Consider the following 27,367-nt stretch of genomic DNA (forward strand, 5'->3'; position numbering starts at 1 on the left):
ATCAGAGTTTTGTCATAAAAATTACACTCCAGAAATCAATTTACTTTGGAAATTATAACATAGCAATTATAACCTAAAATCTGCTAACATGAAATAAACTTATTTGTATAATTTTGAGTTTTATCTTTTTATATAAAATTTCATTTTATATATATATATTTATTGATTGATTTCAGAAAGGAAGGGAGAGGGAAAGAGAGATAGAAACGTCAATAATGAGAGAGAATCTTTAATCAGCTGCCTCCTGCATGCCCCCTACTGAGACTGAGCCTGCAACCCTGGCATGTGCCCTTGACGAAATCAAAACTGGGACCGTTCAGTCCCCAGGCCAATGCTCCATCCACTGAGACAAACCAGCTAGGGCTCATTATATTTTCTTACTTTTTAATGCCAAATATCGCTTCATTTGTTAAGTACATTCACTTGCAGCAGCCTTTCCTTACAAAATTATCCCAGAAAGAAAGGCTCTACCAGATTAGAAAGTGCCCTTGCAATATGTAGATAGGTGGCAGCAGAGTTCACAAAAAACAATTATGCTGTGCAATGGGTCCTGAAAGTCTGCATCAAATCCTGAATGTTAAAGTACTACATAAATTGACCCACCTTAACCTTTTCTAAGTTACCTCTATGCTTATCATTTGATTGTTAGTTGCAATTATATTCATATATATATATATATATATATATATATATATATATATATATTCTCTTAACAAGGAAATAACAAATACACTATTTTTTGGGTCTCCATTCTGTATCTCAGTTTACTTCTAGTCAATGTAATTCTTACCTCAAAAAAAGGAGGTTTTTGTCATTTAAACAATGCAATATACAGATCATGTGTCATAGAAATCTATACTTGAAACCTATATAATCTTATTAACCAATGTCAGTGCAATAAATTTACTCTAAATAAATTATATAAAAAATAAAAAGCCTAAACATATAAAAACAAATTTAGATTTTAAAAAGCTTAAAAATAAAAAAAATAAAAAAAAAAAATAAAAAGCTTAAAAATATAGTTCTGCACTGTAATGTTACCCTTGCAAATATTTACATTACTTTAATGATACTAAGCAAAAAATTAAATAACATACATTTATATTTATTGACATAGAAATGTGTTCTAGACACATCATATAAAAAATGTAGCTCATGGCCCTGGCTGGGTAGCTTGGTTGGTTGAGTGTCACCCCATGCACTGAAAAGTCACCAGTTCAAGTCCCAATCAGGGTAATAGATTGCAGGTTGAATCCTGAGGATTGGGCACCTGTGGAAGGCAACCAATTGATGTCTCTCTCTCTCTCTCTCTCTCTCTCTCTCTCTCTCTCTCTCTCTTTCCCTCCTTCCTCACCCCTTCCTCTCTTTCTGGGATCTAAAAACATATTTTTTTAAAAATGTAGTTTATGAAACAGTGTGAATTTGATTAACCTGATTACATAAATATATCTAGAAATAGAGAAAAAGTGCCCAAAGAAGTGATGGTACCCATCCAAAGGGTGCTAATTGCAGATAATAGAGTAGTGTGTGATTTTCATTTCTTTCTTATGCCTTTCTGTTGTCTAAAATTTGTATAAGTAAGTTTTCCATTAATAATAAGAAAAAATAAATAAATTCTTTTAATTTAAATATGAATAAAATATAAGGTGTTTATAAATTCAAATGCCTGTAAAAATTTATAAACAATGAAGTGCCAAAATTGTAGCTTGCAGGCAATCAATCCCTAACAGTAAGAGATTTATGAGGTGAAGGAAATAGGGAGATAAACTGCAAGCCAAGACAAGTGGCAGATATGATGTACAGTTAGTTGATGCAGAAGAATATATGTAGTAGCAAAATGGAGCTAGATTATGGAGTACCTTCAATGTTAGGATGACTTTTCACTTATTCCTATAGATACTAGGGAACTGTATTGATGAAGGGTCAGTTACATAGAAAATAATTCATGATAGCTAATTTTGGTTTTAAAAAGGGGGAATCTATTAATAGGATCTACTAATTCAGCTTACAGAATTGTTGGGAGGGATGGAGAAATAATGTATTTTGGACTTTCAAGAATGATTCCCAAAGACACACTGCAAAACTGACTCCCCAAGAGTCAGCTGCTACATGTATAGCCAGGAAGCAAACTGAAAAATTGGAAGGCTGATGCTAATGCTGAAATTTCCAGAACCATACTGACACTGTACAGTCAGGATGCCACCACAATTACAAAACTGCCCCGTCAAGGAAACAACCACAAATCAGAAGCCTCTATGACCAGGAAGCCTCCTTACTATTTCTAGCTCCAGAAGCACACCATACCTGCCAAGATGGCCTTGGCTATCAACATCCATGAAACCAGTGGTCATAGACTGGGACTTCTGATAACATTGCCACAGAAAAAAGCAGATGCCTACAGACTATGCTTGCTTCTAGAAAAACCAAAGGCAGCCTGAGAATGAAGTCTGTCTCAGTTCTGCCTTGCCAAAGTTGAACGCATCCCAACTCCAGCTGCAAAGAAGTCTGGGAAGTTTAGTTTTTAGCTTTTCAGCCTCTGCAATAAAGAATGGCACACTAGAAGAGGTTGGAATGGATATTAAACATCAATCTATTTTATCCCCTAAGCTAGCACTAATGGATCTTAAATGAAGTGAAGGGGAAGGAAAATGTAGACCTATCCTCATATATATTGAGTTTGAAGTGGTGAAAGCAGAATTCATCATTGCTCTATTCACCTCCCCCCCCCCAAACTATCTCCTTATCTGAAATTACCAGCTTCTATTAAAACTGCCATTGTTCTGTTATTTATCTCATTTAGAAATCTGTGAGTCCTGTATCTATGTGGCATCTAAGAAATATTTCTCAATAATATGTTTCCCCACACTATAAAAATAGTGTGAACATTAACTAGAAAAACTCTTTATCATCCTAGAAGAAACTCTTTGTACTGAAATGAAAATTACAAGGTTAGCAAATTAAATCATTCTGACAGAGCAATGATATCACTTCTGTAGCAGTGATTTGTCACCTTTAATTTTCTGTCCCAAAAGACATACGTAGTGGGAGTAACCAAAGCTATTAGAGAAGAGAGTATTTTTTAAATGTTTTCACTTAAAAGGGCCCTATTATAAAAGACCTGTGTGACCTGCTTGAACATATTGCTGGTGCTCAATAAGTACTTAGTGTTGAATGAAAAAATAAACCTCAAAAGCAATGAGAATACTTTAAAGCAGCGGTTCTCAACCTGAGTCGAGACCCCTTTGGCGGTCGAACCACCCTTTCACAGGGGTCGCCTAACACCATCCTGCATATCAGATATTTACATTACGATTCATAACAGTAGCAACATTACAGTTATGAAGTAGCAACGAAAATAATTTTATGGTTGGGTCACAACATGAGGAACTGTATTTAAAGGGCCAGAAGGTTGGGAACCACTGCTTTAAAGTGTTTTAAGCAGGGGAATGACTTAAAGAGACTGATTTTAAATGAATCAGAGAAGGAAAAGAGTAAAAGTAGACTGCTTAGAAGCCCACTGTAACTCCAGACAAGAAGTCATTAAGCCCACCCCCTCATATCATAGGTTGGGAAGCTGTGATCCCAGAGCAGTTAAGTGGTTTGTTCAAGGTCTCAGAGCTGGTTAGTGGCAAAATTGGCTTTTCTCCCTACTCCCAAACACTTTTCCTATGACATTACCTAACCTACAATTCATTATTCAACACCTAAAACTTGAGATATCTGTAAGAGGATTTCCATTGTAATGGCACACTGGTACAATGATACTGAAAATTGTGAACAGGTGTAACTGGTTAATAATGTTTCAGCAGGACTTCTGCATTGTGTAGATTTGGGGGGTGTTTTTGTTGTTGTTCTCTATTTTTTGTTTTTGCTGTGTATATTGTTTTTTTGGAGACAGTATTTGAACTGTGGCATATTATGAATTAATTTGACTTGCAAATCAACAAAACAAAGCAACGTACAAAAGTTCATGAACTGGCTTTTTAAAAAATGTTGTGTATGTTTTTAAAGATAAGAAAAAATATAAAAAATAATAAAGATAAGAAAAATATAATTACATCATTATTTCTCAAAATATTCCTACTTTTACATTTCAAAAAAATCTTTATTGTTGAACGTATTTCTGATGTCCTCTTTCTCCCCATTGACCCCTTCTAGGCTGCACCCACCCCAACCCCAGGCCTTCACCACACTATTGTCTGTGCCCATTGGTTATGCATATATGCATACAAGTTCTTTGGTTAATCTATTCCCTCCCACCCCCCCCCCCCCACCTTCCCTCTGAGATTGGACAGTCTGATCCATGCTTCTATGTCTCTGGATCTATTTTGTTCATCAGCTTATTTTGCCCTTTAGATTCTACATATGAGTGAGATCATGCATGTGATACTTGTCTTTCTCTGACTGGCTTATTTCGTTTAGTATAATACTTTCCAAGTCCCTCCATGCTGTCTCAAAGGGTAAGAGATCCTTCTTTTTTACTGCTGCATAATATGTAAATGGTGTATTTAGATCATTATTTCTCAAAATATTTCTATTTTTACACTTTTTAAAAGGCGTTTTTGTTTTTTGTTTTTCTCCCATGCCACTCTCTGGACATAAAGCCAGTGACTACTTTTCTCACATTCTGACCACTAATGATTCCCAGCATCCTACCTCCCTGCTTCTCCTTATTTCTCAGTTCTCAACCCTCCTTTCACTTCCTTCCTGTGTTACATCAGCTACCAGCTGCCAACAGGCAGATTTGGTCACTTATTAACTTGGGAGATTTCCTTTGGTTATTTGACTCATTTTTAAAATTACATTGAAACTAAAAAATAGTGTGAACTTATCTCCAAAAAATTAAGTTGGGCTTAGATTTTATCATTTGAAAGTTTGGGTCTTAGGGAGCAGGTCTCAAATTTAAAGGCAAGGCGATAATTCTGAAGTTTTGATTTCCTATTTCTGTTTCAAATTATTTTCATTTTGATAACACACTTGAACACTCTTCTCTAATTTACTAATAATCTGTCTGTATTGTTGTACCTCACTTTGTAGACAATTTGGTATCCCACACCTACTGCTGCAGATCTAATGGAAACCCCAACTGGTGGAGGAAACCATGTGCTCTCTCCATCAGAAAAGAAGGATCAGCCCTAAGCTGGTTTGGTTCAGTGGATAGAGCGTCGGCTCGGGGACTGAGAGTCCTGGGTTCATCTCTGCTCAAGGGCATGTACCTTGGTTGCAGGTTCCCAGGCCCTGGTCAGGGTGCGTGCACTCTTTCACATTGATATTTCTCTCTGTCTCTCCCTCTCCCTTCCACTCTCCCTAAAAATCAATGGAAAAATATCCTGGAGTGAGGATTAACAACAACAACAAAAAGGATGGGTCAGTTGGAAGGTGCCTGGCTTGCTTTGATTTCTGAGAATAGGCTGGTTCAGATGTAGAGCATGCTCAGGCCCAGGCTACTTAATCAAGAGTTTTCCTGAAATATTGAGGGTGAAATATCAAATGGTGGAACTTCTCAGGACCCTGCAAAACAAACCGGAATTCCTCCTATGTTCCTTTCCTCCGTTATTCCTTTTACAGTATTGAGCTAACTCCAGTCTCTCAATGGCCGTTCCCCACATGGAGCTATTAGTTGCATTTTGGTCCCAGTGAAGCTCTATAAACCTTACTAGATAACAGTAAGGACCTCATCTATGCATCATAGCATCAGTGATACACAGCTCAGAAAGCATAAAATAACAAAATAAAAGTTTGAAAATTTAAAGCTTTCTCAGCCAAACATTTTGCCAAATATCCACTGGTGACCCAAGAACTTAAAATACTGACCAAAAAGAAGTGGAAAATTCCATGTTCCCATAACTGTGTTTTATGCTTAGTGGACCATCAAAATGGGTATGGGATAAAGAGCTCCATTTTTCTTAAAATTTAAACAAAGCTTGATCCTGAAATACAACAGAAGTAGTCCAAATAAAGTTATCCTATGAATTAATTTTTAGTGAAGTGGAGTTAATTCAAATCATGCCTTCTGGGGATAAAAATGGACAACAATTAAAACAAAAAGTAAACAAATGTGACCTGGATGTCTCCTCTAAAGCCCAGAATCTCCAAATGGGTTCCTTTCATCTTCTGGTGATGTTAATCTTCTGTTTATTTTGTTATTGTAATGCTAAGTACATGTAGTTTATTCAGAGGTTGCTTTCTCAAAGCTGGTCTATGCCTGTTTTATCTTACCTCATAAAAAGCAAAGGAAAGAGAGAGTGTGTGTGTGTGTGTGTGTGTGTGTGTGTGTGTGTGTGTCCTGTTGGTGGTTTAAAATCGAGTTGGGACTTCCTCTTTGAACAGTTGCGTTTTCCTCTCACACAAGGTAGATCTCATTTTGTTTGAGACTGGATACAGTTGTAACCAAACCGCACACCCACGAGAGGGTATGATGGCTAAGAAGCCCCCGAAACCAGCCCCTCGAAGGATCTTCCAAGAGAGGTTAAAGATTACTGCTCTACCTTTATACTTTGAAGGTTTTTTATTAGTCAAGCGCTCAGAATACCAGGTAAGTCCACAGATGATAATGTTAAACTAGCAGCTTCTGTCTTAATATAACATGTATTTCATGGTGTTGTGATGTGACAAGGACCTCCTTGTTTCTGTTGCAACTAAACCCTCTTCCTGGAGCTCAGAAATATTATCCCATTCTTGCATAATTTAGATACAATGTATGGCTTAAACATATGTGTATGTATGTATGTATTATACAGGGGTGGGCAAAAGTAGGTTTACAGTTGTTCATATGGAAAAATACATAATACAAGAATAAGCTCTGAGTTTTACGTACTCACAACTGTAAAATTGCTTTTGCCTACCTCTGTATATGATAATATAAAGTTCTAATATTGTTACTAAGATAAAAAAGTTCAATAAGCTAAACTTTCAAAGAATTAATTTACACATCACAGAAGACTTTGGCTTAATAGATGAAATGTTTCTTGTATTTTCTCTGCAATTTACTACGATGCTTCCATGATGACTTGTATCATTAAGATAAAATATTATGATTGAAATTAAACCTTCTGCTCCTATTCTCAGTTGTTTGAAGCTTATAAATAAGGATCAAATTATTTTTTAAAGTGGTAAACTTTTGTAAAAAAATGTGAAAATGATAAAAGTAATACTGTTTAACATTATGTATAAAATACATTTTAAAAATATTGTTCAAGATTGTGGGTTTTAAAAAATAAAAAACAGTTAAGAAAGAATAATGAAGGATAATACATAGGGTGCTTTGTGGGTGGTATATACTTCACATGACATAAATACACTTTGTAAGAAAATTCACAAAGCATCCCATTTTTAAAAAATATATATTTGAATTGATTTCAGTGAGGAAGGGAGAAGGAGAGAGAGATAGAAACATCAATGATGAAAGAGAATCATTGATCAGCTGCCTCCTGCACATCCTCCTCTGGGGATCGAGCCCACAACCTGGGCATGTGTCCTGACTGGGAATCGAATCATGATCTCCTGGTTCATAGATTGATACTTAACCATTGAGCCATGCTGGCTGGGCAAGCATCCCATATTTTTAAATGTAAAAATGAAAACTTACAGTTAAAATCAGTGCTTTTAGAATAGTAATTGTAGATAATTTGAAATTAATGAGAAAAATAAACACAAAGTGCCTGTTACTAAAAAAAAATCACTAACAGTTCAAATTTTATGAAATCTTAATATTAATTGAAACTAGAAAAATTTTAATGTTTTGAAAATGCCGTAAGAAATATTTAATAATATTAATATTTTTTCCTGTGGATTTATTATTACTTGGGGGAAATTGTGTATATGAAAATATCTATAATGGCACACATTTCTTTCATACATAATAAAACCATTTATTATTTGAGAGTAAAGACATGGTAATTTGTATTCTGTTATGGGTGTTAAATATGCATTTTTAATATTTGTCAGTTACATTGTAATATTTTTTGCTTGATCTTACATGCCTTAAAAGTGAATTCAGTTTTACCACCATCCACCATGGTTAGCCACATTGTTACACTTTGCCAGGAAAGAGAAGTTGAGAAAAAGGAATTTCTAATTTAAATTTTGTCATTCATTGGTTGTTTTCCAAGTATTTAAAATAACTGTTTTTGATATCAGATTCCTTTTCATGTTTATGGTTAAGAGGAAGAACAAGGATTTAAGAGTGTCAGTAAAACATGACTTTACCTGATGGTTTTGCTACTCACAGCTTATGATCTTACACAAGTTACTCAATCTCCTTGGGACTCAATTTCCTCAACTATAAAATGGAGAGAATACGACTTGCCTCCCAAGGTACAATGCCGGGGATACAGTAGGTGCTCAGTCTATTTATTCGTTCAAGCAACACCTATTGAGTATCTCCTATGCAATAAGCATCACACTCAGTTCTGGAGAATATGAATAAAACACAAAGACCCTACTTTTACAAGGCTAAGTCTAGCCCTAGCTGGTTTGGGTCAGCTGTTACAGCGTCGGCCCTCGGGTTCAATTGCGGTCAAGGGCACATAGAGCGGCTTGATCCCTGCCCTTCGCCCCCCTCGAACCCCTCCCCCCCGCCACGGAGGCAACTAATCGATATTTCTCTCTGTGTCTCCCCCTCCTTTCCACTCTGTCTAAAAAAAAAAAAATCAATGGAAAAAATATCCTCCTGTGAGGATTAACAACAACAACAACAACAAAAAGGATAAGTTTAGTAAGGAGCGATGACTCGATTACCCAATTACATAGCAAAGTATCTTTCACTTGTATGTCAGGGAGAACAGAGCAAGAGGGTGACAAAAATTTCTACTAATAGGGTGGTTTCAAGGATTAAAGGGATAACATGTAAAACAGCTGGCTCACCCCAAAGGCTAGATTCATTCTCTTCCCATTTCACTATTTATCATATTCTTATTCACATAATAAAATCAGTTTTGAGTCTACAAGTAATATGGCTCAAAGGAGAGCTGTATTGATAGAGTGTTTGAAAATGGAAGCTGCGAGGAAAAGCTCAGGAAAATAGTGGGATTTCTTCGCATATGGCCGTAAAATGCCAGGGAACCTTTGAAAGGAAGGTGAGCCAATGCTATATAGAAGGTCATCTTTGGAGCCAATGTGCTGAAGAGTTGGGAGGCTCTGCAGAATGTTAAGTGAAATCTCTGTTGAAGGAAATCAGAACATTTGAGCTAGAGAATGTAAAACTGAGAAGTAACCTGGATTATAAGGAGATTATATATTAAGAGGTGTGTCTTAGCGCCATTAAAAGTACAGAATCTTCATAGAAAAAATAATGTGGAAAAATTTACTTTAACCACAGCACTAGAATTTTGGATTAATCAGGAAGATTTATTTGATAATAAGAGCTTTAAATGCCACAGTGGGACATCAACAGCAACACAGTTCTTATCCATGGGGGAAAATGTCATTTTTCTGGAACTGTTTGAAAATAAGAGCGCATTTGGAGAGCATCTCAGTTTCTTCAATCTGTGATATGCTAACGTTAAAAACAATATGTGTAATATGTCTTCTTATGAGCCTGAACATAAGAATGTGGTCGTCATAATAATATCAAAATAACATTTCTCTGACTAGTCCTCTAGTTGCCAGTAATTTCTTTAGAAAGATTTCAGGGCTATCTTAGGTGTGCTTTTTAATTTTTTTTTAATTTAAAAAAATGCATATTTTTATTGATTTCAGAGATGAAAGGAGAGGGAGAGAGAGAGAGATACACATCAGTGATGAGAGAGAATCATTGATTGGCTGCCTAATGCATGCCCCACACTGGGGATTGAGCCTGCAACTGGGACACGTGCCCTGACCGGTATCGAACCATGACCTTCTAGTACATAGATCGATGCTCAACCACTGAGCCACGCCGGCCAGGCCAATTTTTAAAATAACACACTGTTTTCAAGATTTTTAAGCACAGATCTCTAATATAAGACTATCAATCTATTTAGAAATTATATACTTGTACTTGTGTACTAATACTACAAGCAAATTATTAGAGATATGCAAGAAAGGAATTAAGAAAGATGAAATATAATTAGATATTCTAAAAGTTTCTTCCTCCTTGCACACTTCTTTTTTTTAAAAATATATTTTATTGATTTTTTACAGAGAGGAAGGGAGAGAGATAGAGAGTTAGAAACATCGATGAGAGAGAAACATCGATCAGCTGCCTCCTGCACACTCCCCACTGGGGATGTGCCCACAACCCAGGTACATGCCCTTGACCGGAATCGAACCTGAGACCTTTCAGTCCGCAGGCTGACGCTCTATCCACTGAGCCAAACCGGTTTCGGCTCCTTGCACACTTCTGAGGCTTATGTGTCCTATTTTGGAGACCACTATACAACATCCTTCCTTAAGCAAAGGCACTTTGCTTGCTCATAAGAAAAAGAAGGAGAGTTTTTTATTGGGGACATGGGATAGAGAGAAACTTAACTGGATTTTGCATTGTAACCCATTTTTACTAGTTACATTAATGAGAAAGAGCACTGGGAAGCCAGAAGATATAAATATCAGCCCAACTATGGAACTTGGGCAATTCTCTTAAATCTTTTAATCTGTTCCTCTTTTGTAAAACTGAATGGGTTGCTATGATGATCAAATGGGCTATATAATAATGGGTATATTTTCTTAAGGTTGACAGATGGCAGATACCACGCTGCTGGATATATATATATATATATATATATATATATATATATATATATATATATCTTGATTTCAGAGGGGAAGGGAGAGGGAGAGAGAGATAGAAACATCAATGATGAGAGAGAATCATTGGTAGGCTGCCTCCTGCACTGCCCCACTGGGGATCGAGTCTGCAACCTGGGCATGTGCCCTGACCAGGAATCAAATCGTGACCTCCTGATTCATAGGTTGACGCTTAACCACTGAACCATGCAGGCTGGGCTCATGCTGGGCTCTTAATCTCCTGTCACTCTGATCCTTATAGTAACTCTTCTGGATAGAAATTATTTTATCCCCTTCACAGATGAATGAATTGTGGCTCACAGATGCTATGGTCAAGGTTCCTCATCTAATAAGGAGCCACTTTGGATTTTATTGCCAAGCACTTGACATCATCCTGCTACCTCTCAAACTAAAGTTCTAATTCCATTTGATTGTGGGCTTCCAAAGGTTGGGGATGTCTAATCACTAGATTCTTTATCACTCAGAGCTCAATGGGAAGCTCGGTAATTTCAAACATTTGTTTAATTGCGTGTAAATGAGCTAGAGACCTTAAGCCAGTGGTTCTCAACCTTCCTAATGCCGCAACCCTTTAGTACAGTTCCTCATGTTGTGGTGATCCCCAACCATAAAATTATTTTTGTTGCTACTTCATAACTGTAATTTTGCTACTGTTATGAATCGTAGTGTAAATATCTGATATGCAGGATGTATTTTCATTGTTACAAATTGAACATAATTAAAGCATAGTGATTAATCACAAAAACAATATGTAATTATATATGTGTTTTCCGATGGTCTTAGGCGACCCCTGTGAAAGGGTCGTTCGACCCCCCTAAGGGGTCGCGACCCACAGGTTGAGAACCGCTGCCTTAAACTCTATATAATGATTTTGAAGCAAGCAATACATTCGGTAGTCCCATTTCAGTTCCTTTTCTTACTTCAGTGACTCAACATAAGTGATTGCTAAAGCGTAAGAATCTTAGTGCTAATTGTATTTCATTCAAAAATGAGTTCTTCAAACTTAATTTGTAAAATGTTTACATAGATATAAATATATACCTACATGTTGATTATTGAGAGTGATATTATTATTATTATTTTTGTTAATCCTCGCCCAAGGATACTTTTCCCATTGAGTTTTAGAGAGAATGGAAAGAAAGGGGGGAGAAAGAGAGAAACATAAATGCAAGAGAGACAGATCAATTGGTTGCCTCCCGCACACGCCATGACCCAGGGCCAGGGATTGAGCCTGCAGTCCAGGTTTGTGCCCTTGATCAGAATCAAACCGGTGACCCTTCAGTCCATGGGCTGATGCTCTAACAACTGAGCAACCGAACAGGGCAAGAGAGTGATATTTAGACAAGACTCAGATGATAGTGCTGGTATTCATGAGAACTTATCAGAAACTAAATCAAGACATGGCCCATAGGTCTCTGCATATTGAATATAAGTTTGATCTGATCTCTTAGGTTTGTGGCTGTGGTTGGAGTTCACAGGACCTATTGTTATTTGTGACCTTATTTTTCCTCCAGGCTGCTTTTACTCTCAACTCAATGCCTTTGTTTTTGCTTCTTCTCTCGTTTAATAAATCCTCCTTAATTCTTCCCATAAATCTATATGTTCAATTTACCAGTAAAACCCGCATTTTTCCCTGGTTAATTCTACCCAATTCATATCATTCTGTCATGACTAAACAACTCTGTAATTTTTCTCAGGAGCACAAATGCATGTCTGCATGTACATACAAAAGGACATCAATAAACCTTGACTGGCTATTAGTCTCTGTAGTTTTTCTGTCCGGTGGTGGGTTAATACGAATGAAGCTAATTAAAACGGTGAACATAGTAGCAGACTTTGACTTCAGGGTTCCTCTTGTTTTCTTTCCCTCCAAGAATCTGAGAGTCTCAAATTTGGACTTGATCTTAGATGCTATACGTCAGTAAAGCTACACAGCCCATCATTAATTTCTCTAACCAATATACCTACATTCTGATCTCCTCCCCACTCCCCTTCACCCCTATCCTTGTTACAGTGTAGCTTTGACCTGCTGCCTGCATTGAGAAGCTTACAACTAAAGCAGGATGTGAAAGCCTAAAAAAGAGAGATATGATTTTTTTAAAAAGCTCCTAAGATACATTTGAATTTTTTTATTTTTTAATCTCAAGTCAGATCTGAGAAAGTTCAAGAGAATTTTTAAATAAAGTGACTAGATACTCTCATGGTTCTTACAGAACATCTGCTTTGATCTTAGACACAGTATATATTTGTAAATTTTTCAAGCCATATTTCTCAATGCAGTTTTCTATCTCTTATGGCAATATGAAAGAGTGCAAAGTATCTGTTAATAATGTGAGTGAAGAGGCAATTTTTTAAAAAATGTCAAATGTATTTTATATTGGTTTCAGGTATAGAGCTTAGTGGTTAGACAATCATATAATTTATATAGTGTTTCACCTGGCACCATACATAGTTATAACAATATTATTGACTATACAGTGGGGCCTTGACTTACGAGTGTCCCGACTAACGAGTTTTTTGAGATACCAGCTGTCTCTCGGCCGATTTTTTGCATTGAGTTGATAGAGTAATTTGAGTTAACGAGCTCCTTAATGAGCTTGGTCTCGGAACGAATTAAACTCGTAAGTCAAGGCCCCACTGTACTAGAGGCCTGGTGCACGAAATTCGTGCACGGGGTGGGGGGGTGTGTCCCTCAGCTCAGCCTGCACCCTCTCCAATCTGGGACCCCTCAGACATCTCACAACCCGGGACTGCTGGCTCCCAACCACTCGCCTGCCTGCCTGCCGATTGCCCCTAACCATTTCTGCCTGCCAGCCTTATCACCCCCTAACCACTCCCCTGCCAGCCTGATCAATGCCTAACTGCTCCCCTGCCGGCCCGATTGCCCCCCAACTGCCCTCCTCTGCTGGCCCGGTCACCCCTAACTGCCCTCTCCTACAGGCCTGATCGCCCCTAACTGCCCTCCCCTGCCAGCCATTTTGTGACCACATGGGGGTGGCCATCTTGTGCAAGGATGTGACAGTCAATTTGCATATTACCTCTTTATATAGGATTCCCCATGATTTATTTACATCTCCGTGACTATTTTTGAACTACCAATTTGTACTTCTTAATCCATTCACCAACCACCAGATTGTTCTCCACGTCTATGAGTCTGTTTCAATGCTGTGTTTGCTAATTTATTATTTTGTTCTTTAGAATCCACATATAAGTGAAATCATATGATATTTGTCTTTCTCTGTCTGACTTATTTCACTGAGCATAATACTTTCTAGGTCCTTCCATTCTTTTGCAAATGGTAAGATTTCATTCTTTTTTATGGCCAAGTAATATTCCATTGTACATATGTACCACAGCTTTTTTATCCACTCGTCTATTGATGGGCACATGGCTTACTTCCATATCTTGGCTATTGTAAATAACACTGAAATGAACATAGGGTGCATATGTATTCTTTCAAATTCGTGTTTTGAGTTTCTTTAGATAAGTCACCAGAAGTAGAATCACTGGGTCATAATGCAGATCCATTTTTAAATTTCTGAGGAAACGCCATACTGTTTTCTACAGTGGCTACACCAATCTAGCAATTTTTTTTTTGTCTTTTTAGCAGCCAACATTTATGGATCCCAGGTCCTATGTGCTTTACATACCTTATTTCATTCAATCCTCAACAAGTCCTTGAGATGATAGGAGGCTGGTTTCCCTACTTCTATTCTTGGCCCCTTAACAGTGAACCATTACACACAAAAAACCTCCCCAAAACAGTGAACCATTACACAAAAAATTACCCGCACCTCCCATACCCTGTACATTTTTATACCTGTTTGTTGGGACTTTCCCTTTCCCAGCTTGAAACCATTAAAATATTAAGACACAGGGGTCACACAAATGAACATCAACCAGTTCCTTTTTTTCCCTTCGCCAAAATAAGATTTTATTTTGAAAGTCATTTGAAAGACACTAAGACTCAATGGATATAGATTCCAAATTCATGTTCCGTCCAACCCCCCATCAATGGTCTCTGTCATAAGCCATCTTCATTTTTTTTTTAGAGTAGAGCTTTATTTCCAGGAAATAGTGTATTTGTTGGAGATGGGTATTTTTTTTTTTTTAAATCAAGGTTGTTCTAATATGTTCAACAAAGTGAGGGGGCTCAGCCCGAGGTGGAATGGAAAGGTTCTCTAGTATTTGCTTATCATCTTGCTGCGACCAGGAATCCACATGTGGAAATGGCACCCAGGAATCCGGTCCTATACAAAGTTGTTCGGTCTTTGCATCGTAAATTCTAACCATTGGTCCTCCTGTTAAAGCTCGTGCAGCACGCACGCAGCTCCTCCTCCGGGCCGCGATCTTGGCAGGAGGCTCTGTAGATCTCTGCAGTTCTAACGTTGACAGCAATGCCATAAGTGATTGGAAAGTGGTTTTCGTTTTCTTCGCGGCCATTTAATTCTGTCACACATAATGTCATTAAGTGAATGTCCTCTTCTAGCCTGTCAAATTCACTAAGAAGTTGAAGAGGAAGTCTTTGTGACAACTGCCTATTGCCACTGAAGCCGCCCACGGGGTGCACTTCCAACCCTCCACATTGAGCGTGGTCGGAAAAGGATTTTATGGAGTTCATGATCAAGGGGACCTCAGCTTTGGTGTCAGTGTCAAGCAGGTAGCCCCATTACATCCAGAAGCCGGTGGGCTCGGACGAGGTCCCCAGCGGACTGCGGCAGCTCCACTCGCCAGCCCTCAATCAGCAGCGGCATCGTGGAAAGGGCGGCCCGGCAGTCCAAGGAGGCGTCGGCCTTCCCCGTCCTAGCTACTTTTATCATTAATAAAATCTATCTATCTATATGTGGTTTAGATTTAAGTCCAAAACTGTGCTAACACCTTACCCTAGATTTAGGTAGCCTTGGGTGACCTTGAATCACTGACTCGGTTTAAGAGGCACAAGCCTGCTCCTCTTGGAGACCCTTTGCCACATGGCAGAGAACAGAGCAGAACACCCACTCTCTCTGGTAGGCTGAGCTGAGAGGACAGGAAGGGGGCTAAGGTGAGCATCCTGCCTCCCAAACTCACCATTTACGCAGTCCTACTCTGGCAGCTCTGTGGGGCCATAAGAGAGACAAGGTGAAAGGCAATTGTGATGCCAATAGCACTGCGTCCTATATGAAAGGAGGAAAAGACTTCTGATGGGGCTGAAATGAGATGGGTTCTCTTGCCTTATTAAACTGCTTGACTCTGAGATGCGTCGAGCATATATTGGGCACCTGGATCTCAGACAAGAGGCAGCATCTCTTTGCCCAGGTTTATAACTGCTCATTTGGAGACCATCTATTGGCTGCTCCTTCAATCCTATGCCCTTTGGAACTGTTCTTTCCTATGGTAACTTGTTCTTGGTCAGGAGGCATCAGCAGGTTCATTACATTACACGATGGCCAGCTCTCAATGGGGAGGTAGGATGGAGTGGAAAGAACATGGGGATCAGACAAAGAAACCTTGCTCCAGGGTCCACCTCTGCCCCTGAGGTAGGTTGTTGCAGGAATACTACCAATTTGTTCAAGCCTCACTGTACGCACTCCCTTTTGAAATGGGACTTTTCTGCTCCTTCTATAAAGAAGTTGAGCCTAGTTTTCTACGGCTTTAATCTGGCCTCGGTCATGCTTTGGTAAACATGACAAAGGCAGAGGATTAGAAAGTACATTGCACATTGGGTTTTGCTCTCTCTTGCTCCTGGGAATCCCTCTGCCGGGACGTGAACAAGTCCAGGCTAGCTAAAGAATGAAGCCAGGTGGAGGGAGCCTCCAGGTGTCTCAGGCGGGTGTTTCCCAACACCAGCAGCCATTTTTATGATTCTCTGAACACCAGCTGGTTGCTGAACCATTCAGTTCGATTGTGAAACCAGCTACCTACCCCGATTTAGTGCAGAATTCACAGCTTAATTAAGGACTCAGTTCCACAAGACTGCCCTCCCAAGCCTCAGTCACCAGTTGCAAGTTCCTGGCCTCCCACACTTCTGACTGACTGGCTATAAATCAGGGGTTCCCATGACTCCCTCCTAAGACTTGACAGTTTACTAGAATGGCTCACGAAACTCAGGAAGATGCTTTCCTTACATTTACTGGTAAAGAACACAAATGAACAGCTGGATGAAGCGGTAGATAGGGAAAGTCTGGAAGGGTCCCAAGCACAAGTGAGTGCTTCCGTCCCTGTGAAGTTGGGGTGCACCACTCACTCAGCATGTGGATGTGTTCACTAATTAGGAAGCTCAGCAAATGTCATTGTTCAAGAGTTTCTATAAAGCTTAATCTCTAGGCCCACCCCACTCCCACTCCTTCTTGGAGGTCGGTGAGTGGGGCTGAAAGTCCCAACCCTCTAATCATTTGTTCTTTTGGGGACCAGACCCATCCTGAAGCTCTCCATGGATCCCCTCTCAAATCACCTCATTATTATAAACTCAGGTATGATATTAAGGGGCTCATTATGAGTAACAAAAACACTCCTATCACTCCGGTTTTAGGATCTTTATGCCAGGAACTGGGGCACAAATACCAAATATATTTCTGACTATACCACTTCCAGTCATTCTTTCTGCATTCCCAGCTTAGACTCCAGGCAAGTAGTGAGGCCACCCTAGACAATTTGGTCACAGAGAAGTATCATCATTTAAAGAATCATTAGCCAGACACAGAATGGTAAAAAATGGAAAGCATTTGCTGTTATAGTCCACCAAGTTTGAGGGTAAGCCTGTTACATAACAAAAGCTGACTAATATAGCACCTTATCAGCTATGAAGACAAAGGAAGAAAATAGTTCTACTAAGAATATGAGAAAGATTGTTGTTGTAATTCAGAATGAATATAACCTTGAGCTTCCTGAAAGCCAAGGCAAACAAAAACAATGGGTTATAGAGTTCCCGTTATTTGAGAAAATAAGTATATAAATTCTGAAGAGGTGACATTTTGATGGTCAAAAAAGGAATAAATTATACTTTAGTATTAAAGAGATACAAAACACCATAATATATAAAAGTGTTTTCACATTTATAAACAAATAAAAAAATTTCTTCATGTGACTTTCTTACCTTAATTCTCAGTATAAGTTCAGATAATCCAATATGTCATAGAAATTCAGCTTATTAAACCCTAAAGGAAGGAATGATCAACATGTCCATGCAACTGACTGGAATGTTTTAAAACATACTTTTGGAAAGAGCTGTGTATGAGGATAAGTCCTTAGATGTGGAAGGATTTTATTTCTTAAACCCCCTTGCCATTCTTTTGTAATACAGACAATCTTCATAGAATATAAATTCCCCTTATTTAAATAAACTTGCACTTGGGTGAAGTGAGAGTCTGAATGGGTTATTTACATTTTTTTAATTTAAAAAGTTGTGAATGTATTAATAATAAAATGTGAATGTGTGGGGAAGCATGGGGCTTGGTTGGAAAGTGTGTAAGGAAGATTCCTGCCAAAGGTGGCAGCCCCTGCCATGACTTTTCCAAACAAGTCTGAGCCCCCGAGTGTTTTGCTGGAATCTCTGTTTAGTCTTTTAGATCCGACCTTGTAGAATCATGTGCTTTCTCAAGGATACTTATCCTGCTGATTGTATCTTGAGGTTAATTTTAGTTCAAGCTGTTGTTGCAATAAAAGCTCAAAGGAGGCAGGCAATCAGGGCTGTTTTAGTACCTCCTGCCAAGCAGCCCCTTAGCCTTCTCTTTCACAGAAACGTGTGTCAGAGTAATTTATTCATCTGTCGCTCAGGGTCTGCTGGTATTAATAATAAAATGTTCACCACAGGAATGAAATTTAAACTTCAAAGTTCAGCTTTGATGGTGTTATTTTCATCATTATCAATTGCTCACATTTTCTTGATCTATGTGTTACTTATTGAATTCAAACTATGAGTCATGTGCTATGCTATATGCTGTACATGTATTAATTTATACAATCCTTTCCACAGTCCTAGAAGGGAGATATTAAATGCTTATGCTTGTCCTATGTTCTATCCTGGCCTCTTAAATGGCCCCTCTTACAGGTGCAAGCTTTCACTGAAACTGCATGAAAATAGAATGTCTCAAATCAATGAGAAAAGTTTTGGTAAATGCTGTACTTAAACACAGATCAAACTACATCTTTACCTCACATCTTTTTATTTTTTATCCTCACCCAAGTATATGTTTATTGATTTTAGAGAGAGAGAGGGAGAGAGAAACATCAATGTGAGAGAAACATTGATTGGTTGCCTACCTGCAGCTTCCTGACCAGGGATTGAACTTGTAACCTTTTTAGTATATGGGACCATGCTCCAACCAACTGAGCCACCTGGCCAGGGCCTTACCTCACATCTTATACTAAAATAAATTTGTGAAAAATTTAATCAAGAATTAAATGTAAAATTAAGCCATACAAATTAGGTGATTTATCTCAGGATAAAGAAGACTCATATCTCACAGCAATTAAGCAAGTTACAAAGTAAAATATCAATAGGAAAGTAGCTGAATATTACACTGATGCTTATAATTTCTTTCCCACAGGAATATAAACAATATTGGACAGAGTTGAGAGGAACTACCCTTTTCTTTTATAACGACAAAAAAAGCACAATAGTAAGTAGTTAAACATGTTCAGCTGATTCAATATTTTCCACCAATATACACTTGTCATGTAGTTTATTATTCATTTGGGATTTTCTGTCTTTTAAGGGTAAAAATGTTGTAGTAAAATCAATTCAAATAAGAATATTTCTATCTGCAAGGGCTATTAATTATAAAACCCATGGTAATAAATTTCTGGGCAACTTAAAAGAAGGTATTAACTCATATTTTAAACTTTGCATTCTTTTCTTTCTGATTCCGAGTAGAATACTTGGTTGAAAAGTGGAAATTTTAGCTATTCATCTGGACACAATTGCTTAATACCAAGTGATAACCTTAATTTCCCTCCTTGTTGTCACATGCAGTTATAATCTGAAAGAAAATAGATGATCCCTAAAGCTTAACAACATACAACATGTCACTATTTTTTTTCTGGAAAGACAAAAGCATACCTCACCAAACAGGACTTCTAAGAGCTCAAGCATGAGAAAAACAACGAAGAGATTATGAAATTTATTTATTTATATTAATTTCAAATAATTGATTTGTATTTTAATTTTTCCACACACAAAAATTGGAAGGTGACTGTATTTCATTCCCCACACACACAAATAAAATGCATTTTAGTAGCAAATGGTTGCCTACCTTGAAATGCTATGCTTATAATAGATTTTATGACCCTGTAACTTGTTTAAATAAAAACATTTTGGACCATGGATGTGGTTGCCTTAAAATGTCATTATTACATATCCAGATCTTATGAAAGAAACAGAAAATGAGTCTCTATTCCACCTGCAGGCATTTCAGCACCATTAGTGGTAGACTAACCAGAAGTCATTAAAAAAGAAAATAGTTATCTTTCACCAGAGTTCTGGATAGATAAGATTTATATAAAAGTGTTTCCAAAACTGTAATAAATTTTAACAAAACTAATTTCTCTGTTTTGCCTTCCAACTTCTCACTGATGTCAGTGAAATTATGAAGACCCTGTACTAGCCCTTGTATAACACACATTTTGAGTGAGAAAGTTAATAGTTATTCTTCACTGTAAGAGGCAGTACAGCTTAGTGATAAGAGCCTGGTCTTCAGGTAAACTACCTGGGTTTTTATCCTGTTCAGTCTGCCAACTTGGTCTCTTGGGCTACTTAACTAACCTCTCTGTGTCTCAGTGTATCAGACAGGGAACTGGTAGGAAACAGTTGATATCTCAAATTGGGCAATGTGAAGAGAGTTTAATAAAGATGCAATACTCAAAGCAGTGGCCAGGATGTAGAAAAACCATAAAGGTTAGTACAGAACCCTGAGACTAGTAACAGTGCCCCATTACCATGCCAGGGTGTAAAGGAAAGAGAGAATAATGGGGAGAGTTATATGAAGATGACTATCTTGAGAGGAGTATGATCTTGGATTGAGGAAGCAATTGCATAGGGCAATAAATACTTGACTTCACTCTCTTCACTCTTCTATCTTGTGCCACTGTTCACCAGCTGTCCAACCCAGCAGGAAATCAAAGGGTAAGCGTGCCCATAATGTTGTCCACATAGGTTCCTACTATGATGCAGTGTTGGGTGATGAAGGGATAAAAGTGAATCTAGAGGAGCAAATAAAAGATCTCCAACACACTCAGTTTCAAATCTCTAAACTTAGGATAAAAAATAGCCTATCTCATAAGGTTATAAAAAGGATTAAATGAGATAGTAAATGTAAGGCACATAGTGAGCATTCATGCATTTTATTTATATTATCTAATTTAATTCTTACAACAAAAATACAAAGTAGGTACTATTTTAACCCCCACTTTATAGAACTGAATAGTCAATTGTAAAGATTAAGAAATTGTACAAGATCAGACAGCTAATGCAAGGGGTACAATCCAAGTCTTGCTCCTGAGATAGCATTCTTAACTACCATTCCATGAAGAGACTGTTATAATAAAATGATGTAGAATTTCCCACCTACCAATTGCATTAAAAGAGGATGCAGAATTTTGGGAACAAGAGAAATCACAGGAATGAAACAGGTGAGAACTGTAGATATTCAGCCTATGATAGGGAAGAATTTATAGCTGCATTTAAGTATTTGAAAGGCTGTCAGGAGATCATATGAAAGAGTCACCGAACTTGTTTACTGTTATTGCAAAGAGACTAAAATTAATGTATGAAAATTGCCTAAAGGAAAACTGTGGCTTAACATAAGAAAAAAAAAACTTGCTGACAGGCAAAGCTGCATAGATGCATAAATTCCATGTTTGAAATGTTCAACATAGGCTAGATGACTACATAGAGGGATAGCCTGGAGAAGATTCAAGCATTGGATAGTAGCTAGATTAGACAGATGACCTTAAAGGCTTTTTTCAATGTTACAATTAAAAACAAAAAGATATGACTTCCTTTTTTCTAATCAATAGATCAGCTTACAGGCACTCTATCTAACTGGGCCACTTCTTCCTTTGTTGCTTCCTCTGTCTCAGCAAAATTCACTGAGCTTAATCTAGACAATCCATCAGAAAAAGATTCTTGTGTAATTTCAAACTCTGTCCTCCTTCCCTTATACCTCTCCTTCTATGTTTAATGTATCTTTGTTCATTGAAAATAAATAGGCCAACCCAAATGTAACCTCAACTTTATCAACACAGAAATAACTCTGGGAATTATTTACTATTTTTATGTCCTACTTTATTCAGAAAAATAATATAAATCTTATAAGAATATAGTAAAATAAGTTATATTAGGCATAGTGGAGAAAAATAAAAGGAGAAAAAATAAAGTCAAGAATGAGGTTAATTTAGCAAAAAAATTATACCATAAAAACCCTACTATCCTATCTAGAGGTGGTCTTAACCTTTCTAATACTAGAGAGTAAGTCTGGCTAGTTACATACAAACCGGGCCATGTAGACTAATTACTCAGAAGAAATATTTTTATTGCACTGCAATAAGATAGAAATTTCTTAATAGAATCCTCATAACCAGTAGTATGTGGTAAGTGTTGAATAATGGCTTCCTGGAAAAAAAATATGTATGAATATATGTATATAAATTTATTATAAATATTACTTACATAAAGAATGCATAGCACAGTTAAAATACATAATATTCTTTATTCTAATTTTCAAATAAAGCAGTTGATTCTCATAAAATGTTTTTGTTAATTTTCTGAATGCATATCTGAATTGCAATTCAATCCTGATATAACAAATGGAGTTGTTTTCTAATAAATTTATTGTCATTAAATATGATATCTGACATTGTTGGCTAATATTTTTGTTTACATTAATAAATAAGAGGAAAGTAAGACAATTATGTATGTCAGAACTTCACCTACTTTTCAATGACATGAGCCACCTCTTTGTTGAATAACAGTTTTAGAATTATAGAATAATATTTTGTCAATTTTTTGTTCAAAATAAAGTTTCAGACACAACAAACTTTAAAGTTTCATTTGCATTATTAACATTTTCTCCTTCACTTTCTTAAGTCTAGACCAGACCAGAAAACTATAGCCTTTGAGCCAAATCTAGCCTGTGGCCCAATTTTGTACATTCTATAAGCTAAGAATGTTTTTACAGTTATATAGTGTTATAAAAAAATTTCCAACAGAGACTTTTTGTGGTCCACAAAACCCAAAACATTTACTACCTGTTCTTTGAAGAAAAAAATTGCTGGCCTCTGGGTCAATTAATAAAATAATAAATCAAGCCCTAATTTGTAAGGTTTGCCAATTTCCATGGTGTACTAGTAAATACTCCCACCATGGCTGATTTTAACCTATCATGTGACCTCACTGAATGTGGAGGTGGGAAGAAAGGCTAGGTAGCACACCATTATATAATGTGTTTAACACAAAGAAATGAAGACGTAAATAACTTTAAGAGCATAGAGAATATTATGTGGTAATCAGAAAATGATTAATTTTGAATTTTCATTACCCTCTTTGAAAGTTAATTTATTTACTTATATGTTCATTTAATTTAACTTTTAATAATAACTGGGTTTAACAACCAGCTAGCAAAATTCCTGAAAATGTAACAAATGAGCTTTTGCAAACCCGTATAAGCCAGCACCAGCACACCACCACACAATACATTTCCACATGCCCTCTGAGTTGGGAAGGGGTGACACAATGAAAACCAGAGTATCATACAAAGTATAAATCAGTTGAAAGGAAGATATTATTTGCTTTCCTTCCTACTAAAATTACTGTGTGTCACCCATGAAATAATTTAATGAGATTTCCCTTTATCTTTGCAGTATGTTGACAAGCTAGACATAATAGACCTCACATGCCTTAATGAGCAGAATTCAACTGATAAAAATTGTGCAAAATTCACCCTTGTTTTGCCAAAAGAAGAAGTGCAACTGAAGGTGAGTGAGGAGATGCAACTATTCTGAAACAAGATGTGGTTATAAATAGCATTCACCTCTTCACAGCCTAGTGGCTGAGGTAAAGAGGGGTTATGGGAGAGCCAACTCCTATACTTTAATATTTCTTGCCTTTTGCCAAGAACTACAGTTTTCTAAATAAGAACTTAAAAGGGCATGTTCACTTGTTTAGTATACAAGCACATTGAAACCAAATACTCTGTCCTGTGACAAAGTCAGAGATCCCACCTGGTGTTTATAAAAGTTCTCCTTGAATTGATATTCAAGAACTTGGTATTTACCAAGTTCCCAGATGATCCTGAGACATGTCCAACATATTACATGTTTGGAACTACTGAATTAGACAAACCCATATTTCACAAATTGAGGGACATTCTGCAAGACAATTGGCCTATACTCTTAAAAACCACCAGTGTGAGAAAAGCCAAAGAAAGACTGGACACCTGTTCCAATTACAGAAACTATAGAGTCATGATAACTAAACGCAATGTGTGATCTGGATTGGATCCTGAATTAGAAAAGAAGAAAACAAGTAAGCACACAAAACCCAAAAGCTATAAAGAACATTATTGAGACAATTAGAAAAAATTGAAAAAGGACTGTATCTTGCATATACACAATTTGTAAAATATGGTATTAATATCTATTAATTAAAACTCTAAACTCCACACCGGCAGAAATTGGTACATTCATCACTCAAAGTGAGCCAATTCTAGTCAACCAACAACTATAGTAAAAACAAAGCAAACAACTTGCAATAGAGTAAGATGCAATTGGAGTTGACCTTAAAAGCACTGGTCATTAAGCTTTAGTGTGCTACAAATCACTTGTACTTAGGAACTCCAAGCCCCACCCAATAAACCTGGGTCTCAGAATCTACATTTTAAGCAAGCTCCCTCCGCAGATGATTCTGATGTGGTGGTTAAGAGTATAGGCAGGACTGGAGCCTAGGTTGAATTCTGGTCGTTTTATTCATTAGTTGTGTGATTGTAGATAAGTTACTTAAGTTCTTTGTGCCTTGGTTTCTACACCTGGTAGTAAGTCTGCTCAGATGTAACCCTCTTACTGAAATCTACCTGGACTACTTCATTAAAATGGCAACACTTTCCCCCTCCATGACATTCTCAATCTCTTTTACCTTGATTTTATCTTCCCATTTATTTCCTTCTGACACCATAAAATTTACTATTATTTTTTATTTTTATTATTTTTTTTTAAATATATTTTATTGATTTTTTACAGAGAGGAAGGGAGAGGGATAGAGAGTTAGAAACATCGATGAGAGAGAAACATCGATCAGCTGCCTCCTGCACACCTCCCACTGGGGATGTGCCCGCAAATGCATGTGAATAGAATAGTAGCTGCTACTTATAAGCACTTAATAAATGTTGGTCATATTTGTACTTTTTAGAGCTAACAATTGTAAATTTCTAAGGACTAACCACATTGGTTGCCCCAAATTTAAAGCCAGTCATTGTTAAATGCCAATTGGGGGATTAACTATAAATTGACATACTGCAGAAGTAAGTGTGCTAACATTTAAATTTTTTGAGTTAAGTAAATTGGTATACTTTTACTTGTTTACTAATCAAAAGATATGTACTCTGTCTTCTGATAAAAGAAAACAATATTGAAATATTTCATAACAAATACACTTTAGTAGTTCTACACAAAAAGAAAAATGAGTTGTTTATTCCATTCAACTGATTCTAAGTGGTTTAAAATTACAATTGACTTTTTAAAACAATGTGCTTCAATAGAAGACTATGCATTTTTGTTGATCTTGCTGATTTTTGATGGCATACATATCTTGATTTTTTTCAAACAATCATGAAATTGGGAAGTTATTTGAAATTAATAAAAGTATTAACACTCATAGTCATGCATAAAGACTTCTCTTCTTTGTCTTTATCTTTAGACAGAGAACACAGAGAGTGGGGAAGAATGGAGAGGCTTCATTCTTACAATAACAGAGGTAGGAAAGACAACACTTTTGATTAATTAATTCATTCAGCAAATATTTACTGAATATTTACTATGAACCATGCAGAGTAAAAGGGGTTGGAGATATAGAAATTGAAAAAGATAGATATAAACCTTCAGACTTACTTGTGAAATTTCTATCTTTATTGGGTGGATGGAGAGGGAGAGATAAAGTAAGTAAACAAGCAAGATAATTTAAAATTGTGATTATTTCTATGGCAGTGTGCTAGCTAGCAAACAAGTGGTCAGGGAGATCTCCTTTTTGCTAATATCCTTTTGACACAGTGGTCCTTGAATATTCTGATATTTTAGCTTGCATAGCATCCTCTAAACTACTTTCCAAATCCATACTTACACATTTAACACATATTTATAAAATGCTAAATGAGATGGATTTTATGAATAACATAGACAATATAACATGGAGGGACCATCAAAATAAAACCCACTTTGAAATGTTTGTTTAGTGACTCTTAAGAAAAAGGGATGTTGATCCGTTAGACGCTGTGGCATCTTATCTGAGATCAGTACTGGTAGTAAGATCTACTGCTTATGGTGTACAGTTGTAGCAAGATAACTACCACTATGTTAAGTAAAACCACTGCAGCACTTGTCTTGAAACATGAGGCACTTTGATAATCAGCCTCCAAAAGAGCACCTTATTCTCTAACGCTTTTAGTGGATGAGAAAATTTTCTGTTTATTAGAGGAAGTTAAATACACACTCTATCCAAAGCTAGTTCCTCAGTAAAGACTCTGCAGTCACATGAAATAAGCACTGCACTTTACTGATAGGCGATGGATGTTGGGTCTTTATCTTAGCCAATAACATGTAAAAGTTAGAGGCTCAACTACCATGTGGGTAAGTCATAGGCGATTAAAAAGTAGTCCAGTTTAAGATGTGAAAGACATGTTGACTTGGTGGGAGGGAGAAACTCCTTGGGGAACTGCATTCTTTTCCTTTCCTTGTGCAAAGGCAGCATTTTGGCTGTGGCATTTCTTACACTGGGGAATAAGTATCCCAATGATATCTGCCTAGGTGTCAAGGAGTACACTAAAACCACTGGAAAAACTTCGGGGTGCATCTTTCTGGTACACTGATACTTCATGTTTTGGCCCCCCAATTTTTTTTCTCCTTGAGGAAAGGCTGCATTCTTTTTAAATTAAAATGTATATAGGTACATTACAGAATATAAAATTTAAGTGAATTTCCAAAAGAAGACAAGGTACCTTAAATTTTATGCTTGATAAATGTCATTTTTTTGCACAATGAACCCAGGTCACTCTGCTATTATTAGGAGAACTTTTGTAGACATTTGAGAAACATAAACTATAGTTGAAAGAGTTGAGATATTGTGTTTGAATTAAAGAAAATGGAGTTTGAGTCTTGGTTTTACAACTTACTAGCTATGTGACCCAGGACTAGTTATTTAATCTTTCTGAGCCTTTCTTTCTCTCTTTCTTTCTTTCTTTCTTTCTTTCTTTCTTTCTTTCTTTCTTTCTTTCTTTCTTTCTTTCTTTCTTTCTTTCTTCCTTCCTTCCTTCCTTCCTTCCTTCCTTCCTTCCTTCCTTCCTTCCTTACTTCCTTCCTTCCTTCCTTCCTTCCTTCCTTCCTTCCTTCCTTCCTTTCTTTCTTTCTTTCTATCTTTCTTTCTATCTTCTTCTTCTTTCTCTCTCTCTCTCTCTCTCTGTCTCTC

At 37.0% G+C, this 27,367-nt stretch overlaps 1 protein-coding gene and 1 pseudogene across 1 annotated transcript in view; one reads left to right on the forward strand and one right to left on the reverse strand.

Annotated features, from left to right (window-relative positions):
• The first annotated feature begins 6,294 nt into the window (after nt 1–6,294).
• The window catches only part of STAP1 (signal transducing adaptor family member 1), a 42,292-nt gene continuing 21,219 nt past the window's right edge, over nt 6,295–27,367 (forward strand). The window contains exons 1-4 of the mRNA XM_006095640.3: nt 6,295–6,535; nt 19,248–19,319; nt 23,557–23,670; nt 25,607–25,663. Of these exons, the coding sequence (XP_006095702.1) occupies nt 6,416–6,535; nt 19,248–19,319; nt 23,557–23,670; nt 25,607–25,663 (363 nt within the window). The 5' untranslated portion in view covers nt 6,295–6,415. The remainder of the gene's footprint in view (nt 6,536–19,247; nt 19,320–23,556; nt 23,671–25,606; nt 25,664–27,367) is intronic.
• Nucleotides 14,747–15,476, reverse strand: LOC102417423 (annotated as a pseudogene).

This window comes from Myotis lucifugus, unplaced genomic scaffold (genome assembly GCF_000147115.1).
Source record: "Myotis lucifugus unplaced genomic scaffold, Myoluc2.0 scaffold_159, whole genome shotgun sequence".
Classification (NCBI taxonomy): Eukaryota; Metazoa; Chordata; class Mammalia; order Chiroptera; family Vespertilionidae; genus Myotis; species Myotis lucifugus.